General features: G+C 58.0%; 1 protein-coding gene across 1 annotated transcript; it reads left to right on the plus strand.

Annotated features, from left to right (window-relative positions):
* The first annotated feature begins 1,342 nt into the window (after positions 1–1,342).
* On the plus strand, positions 1,343–8,609 carry HBEGF (heparin binding EGF like growth factor). The gene is made up of 6 exons (XM_074156519.1): positions 1,343–1,441; positions 1,761–1,931; positions 4,372–4,549; positions 6,635–6,790; positions 6,903–6,995; positions 8,081–8,609. The coding sequence occupies exons 1-5, from the start codon at positions 1,399–1,401 to the stop codon at positions 6,973–6,975; spliced, it is 621 nt and encodes a 206-aa protein (XP_074012620.1). The 5' UTR covers positions 1,343–1,398; the 3' UTR covers positions 6,976–6,995; positions 8,081–8,609.
* Positions 8,610–8,988: the final 379 nt, after the last annotated feature.

Here is an 8,988-nt window from a genome sequence, read left to right on the forward strand (position 1 = left end):
CAGGCAGCAGAAGGCAGCAAGGCAGAGGCAGGGAGGCAAGCAGCAGGAGGCAGACAGGAACTGCAGCCTGCCACCCCCCCCCCCCAGTCCACTGCCAGCCCTCTGTGCCAACAACCTCCCTGGCAGCTGATGTGACCTGGTGCCTCCCTCTCCCAAGGTGCCAGGCCAGCCGGCAATCACTGCCCATGCATGCTTGGCCTTGGGGACATGCAGGGGGGAAAATCCCATCCCCACAAAGGGACCTACCGGGGAGCCACCGCGCGGGGCTCCACAGGGATGCGGAGGCTGGGTCACCACCAACCCGCCTCACTCTGCTGCTTAAGTCTTTCAGGGTGCTGATGGCCGGAGGAGGCGGAAGGAAAAACATCCAGCAAACAATTGCAAAAGTCAAGTCTGAGCAAGAAGGAAGGCGTGAGCGGGGGGGTCGACAAATCTGGCAGTATTCCTTGGAGACACTAACAACAATGACAGGAATATTTAATCACGCCTTGCTGGGGGGGCTGGGGGCTCGGGACCTCAAGGAACCAGTAAGGGGCCGCAGCCAACCTGAACATGAGCTGGGACAAGACTCTACGCGCGCCTGTCTCTGGTGTCAGCAACATTTTCTGGGCTGAGGACAAAGCCAAACACAACAAGCAGCCGCCAGCACGGTGAAGGGGACTGAGAAGTCCCCTGGCAGCCCCCAAACACAATGGCCACAGGCTGGGGTGGTGGAGACAAGGACAGTGGCTGACTAGGAGGGGATTGCGAGATGAAGCTGTGACTGAACCAGTTGGGGTCTCCACCTCCATCACCAAGGGTGGAAGGAAGTTTTAGCTCTAAACCATGAGGTCCTGCCTCTTGTCTGATGGTCTTCTTGCAGGGTGCACTTCTCCTCCTGAATCCTCCCAGGCCACCTTTGGCACTAGTCCCACCAGCCAGCAGACGCCCCGGTGCCTCGGTGCACACCGTGATCCCCCTTCTTCTCCCTTGCCTGAGACCAGGCAATAAAGTTTCCTTTCTGCTTTCCCTCAGCCACCTCCTCCCCGCCCCAGCTCCAGCGCAGCCCTAAAGGGATCATCAGCTCTCCCGGGCCCCCCACCACTACGCAACCCCGGGCTGGGGACAGGGGGTACCGCTGCGGCGCTGGCTGAGGAACCCCCCAATCCCCGGCAGCCCCGGAGCGGGGGGGTTCCCCCCAGCCCACAGCCCCTGACTGCCCCCCAGCCCCGGCGGGCTCCGGCCAGCGGGACCCCGCCCGCTGCACCCGGGGAAGCCCTTCCCGGGGCGGGACGGCCGGGCAGCCCCGCCCTGCTCCGCCCCGCCGCCTTCTACCCGCCGCGGGGCCGCGCCGCCGGAGAGCGGCTGTTGGTGCGGAGAGGGGCTGGGGCAGGAGCTGGAACGCGAGTGCCCCAGGTCATGGACGGGCGGGCGGTGCTGATCCACGCGCTGTTGGCGGCAGGTGCGGACACGCGTGGGGAGGGTCCCGGTCCCGGGTGGCGCGGCCCCGGGCCCCGGGTGGAGGGTCCCGGGTGCGGGCGACGCCGCCCTGGTCCTGGGCAACGTCGGACCGGCGTCGGACACGCGTGGGGGTGTCCCGGACACGTGTGTGTGCATCGGGAGGTGGTCCTGGGTGGAGGGTACCGTGCGCGGGTCACACGGTCCCGGGTGGGAGGTCCTGGTCACGGGTGGGGGCAAACGGAAAAATCGGCCCCTGTGACGGTCACGCGTGGGGGGTCCCGGGCAGGGTCATCCTGACCGTGCCTCCCTTTCCCCCGCAGTGTGCTCGGCGGCGGCGGGCGGGCTGGCCCGGGACGAGCTGCACAACGAGGTGCTGCACAAGGGCGGCGGCGGGGCGCCGGTCTTGGGCACGGCCCCGCTGCTCGGCGGCAGCCCGGAGAAAGAGGGCGGCGGAGCGGCCTCGGGGGACGACCTCAGCGAGCTTCCGAGAGGTACGGGCGGGCGGAGCCGCCGCTGGGGCGGCCGGGGGTCTCGGGCGGGGCTGTTGGGGTTGGGGCGGGGGCCGCGGCGGTCTGACGGGGCGTGCTGGGGGCGGTTGGAACCAGGAGAGGGGCGCGGAGGGGCCCGGCTGGGTTCGGCTCAGCCCCGGGGGTGCCCCGGCAGCAACTCTGGCTCTGCTTCGGGGGGAGTCCCCCGTCCTCGGGTAGGAGCGCCTTTGGCAGCAGCCCTGAGTGGGGCCAGCCCGTGAGGCAACTGGGCTTTGGCAGCTCCTCGCCAGGGGATGTTTGTGTCCCTGAAGTCCCTGGCGCAGGCGTCTGAAGGGTTTCCAAGGCTTCAACTCCTTGAGCAGATGGAAGGCTTCTCCCCCTTCTGCGGGGCATGGCAGCCCCCGCCCATAGGTGCCTAGCCCCGGATGGTGACTGAGGCTTTCAGATGGTGGCCACCTTCCAGATGGTGGCAATGGTGGCGGGTGGCAAGGGGATTGCTGTGAGTCACCCACCGCCTACACACAGCTGCTCCTCATACCTAGGCAGGGTTAGTCAGCCGGCAGTCCCTGCTACGGGGGCGTTGGGGACACTGTCGTTCTGTTAGGCTTACTGGACATTCATGCTTGGCTCCTCTCCCCCGGCTTGGGACCAGCCAGTGTGCCGGGGACTCTTGTGGGGGTGGGATGGGGGGCCCATCACAGGCTGAGGAGGATGACCTGTACGTGTGCCTTGCACATGTGACATGCTGAGATCAGTAACCTGGCGCTAGGAGGAGCACGCTTTGCCTGTGCACTTCATCTTCCTTTTTTTTTCTGTGTTTTTCTTTGATTTCTGGGACTGTGACAAAAACCTGCAAACGCAGACAGACCCCCTCGCATCCAAGGGGACGCAGGCTCCGGGAAACACTGTTATCCCTCCTGCTGGGGGAAGATGTTCCAACCTGCTCCTCTATGCATCCCCCTGAGAAGGGGACCCTATCCTGGAGCAAGCGATCTGGCAGGCGTGGGCTGACCCTTGTCTGTGGGACAGGCTGAGGGGCTGGGGGATATTTGGTAACTGAAGCTGAAGCCTCTCAGGGCACTTTTCCGATGCCTTGGGCTGAGCTATGGACAAAAAAAATCTGCTTTTTGTGTTGAAGGCACCTTCCTCTGTGCCACGGCCCCCAGGGGTCTGATTAGGAGGAGAGCGGCAGCATCCCCCGGGGGCCCACCTGGGCTGGACCAGTTTTCCTGCCAGTAAGATCTTCCAAATCATCTCTGGCTGTCCTGGACAGAGCCCTGGGGTAGGGGGGTTGTGACAGTGGAGGTAGCTTGGGGGGTCAGGAGATAACCCACAGTCTCTGCTGCCAGCCTGGGGCAGAGCCCTGGCTGGGCCCTGGGCCTCACGTGGGCCTGGGCGTTTCGTTTCCCGGAGTATCAGTTTTTTTCCAGGCGTAGTGTGAAGAAATAGCGAAATAACTTTGCCAGGTGTGCAACTGGTGTGCCACAGTGTGAGAGGCGCTTGCTGGGGAGGAGGAGGTGAGCTCGGGTATGTCAGGAAGTGGCTGAGGAGGAATTAGGCAGGTTACAACTCGCCAGGTTAGACTTGGCCACCCTCTCCACACCGAGCAGCACAGAGCTTTGTTCATATTTCCCTGGCTTCACTGGAGTTATTAAGCGCTATGGTTCAGGGGGAGCTGAGCAGTCCCTCTCAGAGCAGTGAGCGCTCTCTAGCATCTTGGCACCTTGCGAGATCAGTCTGGGGGCTGAGGTTTTTTTAGGCATCTGCATGTATTAAAACTATTCCAATAACATTGCTGGTTTCAATCCATGTCCAGACAACGAGCTCAGTGCTCTGGTTCCTTCCCAGCACCACAGCAGGGAGCTGGCCTTGCACCAAAAGCCACTGGTCTCTGCACTGCAATTAAAACGTACCTTTGTAATTTATGGGAATGCTGCCCTTGCCATCTTTTTGGCTCTGCAAAACCAAAAATTAAGCCAGGCTTGTTCTTTTAATCCTGCTCTGGGTTCGCAAGTCATCCTTGTACCCACAGGAAGGAGAGTTCATCAGAGCCATGAATAGGGTCTTACAAAAGACTGCACTCATCAGGGAAATAAAAGCCAGTAAAGGGGCAAATAGCAATTTTCTGTGTTCAGTGGAGACTGGTGCATATAATAGCAACATTTGAGATGCATAAAGTTCTGTTCCCCCCCCCTGCACTGGCCCTGATTCCTTTCTTTCCTTGAGAATTGTTCTTATGAATCGGAAAGGCCATGATATTTGTGAGAAGCTACCCCCCCCCCCAAATGGAAAAAACCCCTCTGCTCGGGGGCAGATCACTGCACAAAAGGCTGCGGGAGCGCCAAGGCTGAGTTGGCTGCAGCAGCCCAGAGTTTGCTGCTCTGCCTTCTGACGTATTGAGGTGGTCTGATCGCTGTTTTCTCCTTCCCTAATTGTTTTCCAGTTGCTTTCCTGTCAAAGCCTCGAGGCTTGGTTACTCCCAAGAAAAAAGGGAACGGGAATAAAAGAAGAAAAGGCAAAGGCCTGGGGAAGAAGAGAGACCCATGCCTGCGGAAGTACAAGGATTTCTGTATTCACGGCGAATGCAAATACATCCGAGAGCTGGCAGCTCCCTCCTGCATGTGAGTTGCTGGCATATGCCTGTGCCAGGGAAGCCTTAGTCATGGTTCCTTCAATTCTCTGGGCCAGGCAGAGGAAGAGTGGAGGAGATATTTTTAGTGTGTGTTCCCCATCCATGCGGGGACAGCTCTGACTTGGCCTCTTCCTTGTGCTTCTTGAGCAATGTCCATCCCCCACCAAAATCAGTTGTGGACTTAGACCCAGCATCCCCTGCTGGCGCAGTGAGCTCCAGCTGAGCTGCTGTATGGAGACCCATGGCGGTGGGGTTCGGAGGAAGGTGAGCAGGTGCTGGGGTCTTGCAGCCAAGGTCTTCTGCAGGTCTGGTTTGTGAGGCCCCATCCTGACTCTGAAAGCATGCATCCCCCTGTCCCTCGCTGCTTCTAGCCTTGGCTGAGAGCTTGGAGCTCCCATGGCTGTTGGGATATGCTGGTGCAGGCAGGAAAAGCATCTCTGCCATGGCACCAGCAAGGTGGATTGGAGATAGCACTTTTGGGGACAGTCTGCTAAAGCCATGCCCAAGCTGTCCTTTGGTCCTGATGAAGGACAAGGCTGTGTACCTCCCCCCCACCCCCCGCCCCCCTCCTTGGGATGCAGGTAGAGAGCAGGGACTAGGTGAGGCAAGTGGAGGAGAAAGCATTTGCCTGCTGCTGGGGCACCTGGATCCGGCATTGCTACTACAGGAAATACCCAGGGGTGCACATTTGATCCCCACTGACGTGGGCAGGGGTTGAGCTGGCAGATATATAAGAGGCTTTGTTCTTTGCTATCAATCCTCTGAGCCACGCAGCCCTGCGCCCAGAGCCTGGGTAAGATAATAGCTCCCTGGCTTATGGTGCCCACAAGATCTTGTGCCCTGCAATCCGCAGGGATCAGGCTCCGCACAGCTCCTTGAACCGCTTAGTTTCTCTCTGCCTGGAAGCTGTCATGAAGTTGGGCCCTTGCACGGGGGGCTCGGGACTGCCAGCAAGAGGAGATCTCTGCTGGCTCAGCTGTGGCTGGTGACCCAGCACAATGTGGGGTGCAGCACCCCATGCCTGGGACTGGGACAGCTAGGTGTCCCCTGCCTGGCATTCCCTGCCCAGCCTCCTGCCCTTCCCAGATCCCTGGGGCTGGGGGACCAGGATCCTGGGACATGGGCAAGCAGGAGGGGTCTGGAGGCCAGCTGGGGCGCTCCAGCCTGGTAGCCCATCCCTGGGTGACATCTCCGCAGAGCCATCATGTTTTTTAGGAACAGTGGCCAGCTGCCCCAGTCCTCTCCATAAGGCCTTGTGTCACTTGGTTGTGGCTGCTCTTGGAGGCTGGCTGCCTGTGTCACAGGGTCTCCTGGATCGTGGCTTCCTTGGGCTGGTCCCCAGGGTAGGGTGGGGTGAGGATGTTGCTAAGCTGGGCTCTGCACCTCTGCCTTCTTCCCAGCCTCGCTGCCATGGCTGGGAGGTGACACTGGCATGTGGTTGTTGGAAGCTGGGCAGGAGGGCTGGGCTGAGACCTTGTCTTGGAGATAAGCTTGAGGGTCAGTGGCACTGGATATAGAGATGTATGTATATATATATATGGTTGCATCAGTGCGCTTTGACTCACAGAGAGGGTTGGCAGTTTGCTGCCAGTAATGCAGCTCTGCTGGACAGCGTTATTTGTGATGTAAGTAACCTCCAAAGTCTGCAGGGAAGTGGCACCTCTCTGGATAGCAGGGTGTGCAGGGGCATTCTTCTCCAAGGGAAGTGCTGAGGTCTGGTCCAGCTGCTTCTCTGCTCCCTTGCGTGGGGCTTTCAACTTCCAGAAGTGGTCTGGGCAGTCTGGCTGTGCCTGGGTATGATTGGAAAGAGCACAGACCCCGGTGCCTTTTACTGGGGGGAGCTCAACCTTTCTGGGAGTCTTCACTTAGTGCTTGGGGCAGAAGAAATTTAACTTACCAGTACCAGGGAGGTGATGGTGACACCAGACATCCCAGCTCATGGGAGAGGGACCAAGGGCTTGGTGCTGACCTAAGGCTGAACAAAGAGGCAGGTCCTTTCCATGAAGGTGTGAAGAACCCAATAACCTTCTGTGGTTGGTCACCACCAACCTTTATGCCTTTTCTTCTCGCCCAGATGCCAGCCAGGATATCATGGAGAGAGATGCCATGGCCTCTCGCTGCCTGTGGAGCACCCTCTCAGTGCATACGACCACACCACAGCACTAGCTGTCATTGCTGTCGTCCTGTCCTCCCTGTGTCTCGTCATCATTGCAGCCCTGCTGATGCTCAGGTGAGTGAGACAGGGCTGAGTCATTGGATCCACGTCCCCGAAAAGACCACATGCAGGGGAGGGTAGCAGGGACTTCTTTGTTCTCTAAGCGTCTCTTTGCTTGCCCTCACAGATGTCACAAGAGGGGTGTCTACGATGTAGAAAACGAAGAGAAAATCAAGCTGGGCATCACTGTGAATCACTGAGGATGCTGGGTGCTGGCGAGGTGAGTCTCTAGCCAGGCATGGGGCAGCGGCGGGGCTGAGGGCTCTGCTTTTTCGTGTTGGCTGGGACTGCTACGTGGATCCCGTGCCAGACCTAGGCAGGAGCTGAAAGCACTTTGAACCTGGAGAAGCAGCTCACTGGATCTGGCCCAAGAGCCTGGGCTGTCCTAGGGCTCCAGCCCTCTTTCCTCCTCTTCCTGCTCCCCTGATGCTCCTGGCCACTACCACCTTCTCCTCCTTTCTAACCTTAAGTACCTGCTCTGCTCTGTTGCCATGTGCTTTGGAGATGTTTGGCAGTGGGGAACCTGCTTCTGGCTTGGTGGTTTTTGTGTTGTTTTTTTTTTTTTTTTTCCCCTGCTTGTTCTGTTCCCTCAATGACCCTCTGAGTCACTTCCCCTACTTAGATATTGCCTCTATTTATACACACGCACACACACACACACGCATATATATATAAAAAACCCACCCTTCCTTTCCACTCCCACTCTGCATATTACTTGCACCAATGTAATGCCTTGTAGCTGGGCACAGGGAGAGCTTGCTGCCAGCCCTGTGTGATGTTTCTCTGTCTGGGCAGCGGGGTGTGCTCTGCCCCAGGGGTGGCCATGTGGCCGGGTGCTGGGAAGCACGCAGACTTCCTCTGGTCTGGTCCAAGCGCTGACGTTAGATGTGCCCATACGTATTACAGCTACTTCTCTTTTTTAAAAAAAGAAAAAAATCTTTGTGAGGATGAAGTAATGCCTTCAAAGAATTTCTGTGATGCTGGTAATCATGTCAGGGGTGGGTTTTGTAGCTGATTCAGCATAAGGTTTTCATCACTGTCCCCTTTGCCCTGGGGATTATTGGATGGATGTGTCCAGGGGAAAAAGTCCTATGGTCCCTGGAAGGGAAGCGTGGTGGACATGCGGTGCAATTCTTAGCCACTGTTTGCCTGGCATCCTGGCTCCCTTCCTCCCACGGTGGCGAGTGGCTGTTGCTGCTGGGGCTCTGGTGGCCACGAGGGCTCTCCTGCCGGGCTGGGTGGGACGGGCACCTTAGCCCTGCCATGCAGGGGCATGTTGTGAGCTCTCCTGCCGCTGTCTTGCAGGAGCCAGCACTAACGCACTTCTACCTCCTGGAAGAGGTGAGAGCCGTGGAGCCAGCGCCATCCCTGGGATCCTGCAGCACAACAGGAGCTTGCTGGAGCAGCAGGACAACACCCGCTTTGGGGCTGGTTTGGCAATGGTGTCACTGCAGGGAGTTTTGTGGCCATCTGTGGGACGGAGGGGGCTTGGGAGTGGCAGCTGCGAGGAGGCAGGAGGGACTGGCCAGCCAGCAGCACAGGGGCTCTCCAGCAGCTCTCCGTCCACTGCGGTGCATGCCGAGGAACAAACTGTGAAAGGCGAGGAGACCGGGCTCGGGGCTTTCTTAGGCGCAGGAGGGGTGGGAGGGTAACAGCTATTTAACAAGATATTTTTCATTTTAAATTATATATTTATTTTAGATAAGCTGTACATAGTATTTATATTTATTGTAGGCCTGGCCCTGTATCCTTCATGTAGGTCAAGATTGACAGGGTCAGACCTTCCTTATTTTTTAAGTGCAATGTAATATTCTAATAAATAACACTTTGTTACAAATACTTGGGTTGTTAATTTAATGATGGAGGTGGGAAGGAGTCAGACCTCTGAAGACTGCATGTAGCAACATGACGTTGCTAGTGGGGTACTGCAGACAGTGGCAGAGATCCTGAGTGTGTGGTGGGGGTTGCTGGATCGGCTTGTGCCACGCTTGGGGTGCAGCAGAACAGTGTGGTGCAAGGTGCTGGTGGCAGGATCCATCCTGCAGGAGTCTGCAGCCAGGCCAGCCCCATCTGTCTTTCTTGGGACATTTGCATCTTTGCTAGCTGATGCCCTGGGAGGGATGTGATGTTTGGGTGTCTGCTTATCAAGCAAAGCTCCCCCTAGTATAAGTGAAGCCACTCTGGCCACTGATTGACTCAGATGGGACTGATTC

Source organism: Numenius arquata, chromosome 11 (assembly GCF_964106895.1).
Source record: "Numenius arquata chromosome 11, bNumArq3.hap1.1, whole genome shotgun sequence".
In the NCBI taxonomy this organism is placed as follows: Eukaryota; Metazoa; Chordata; class Aves; order Charadriiformes; family Scolopacidae; genus Numenius; species Numenius arquata.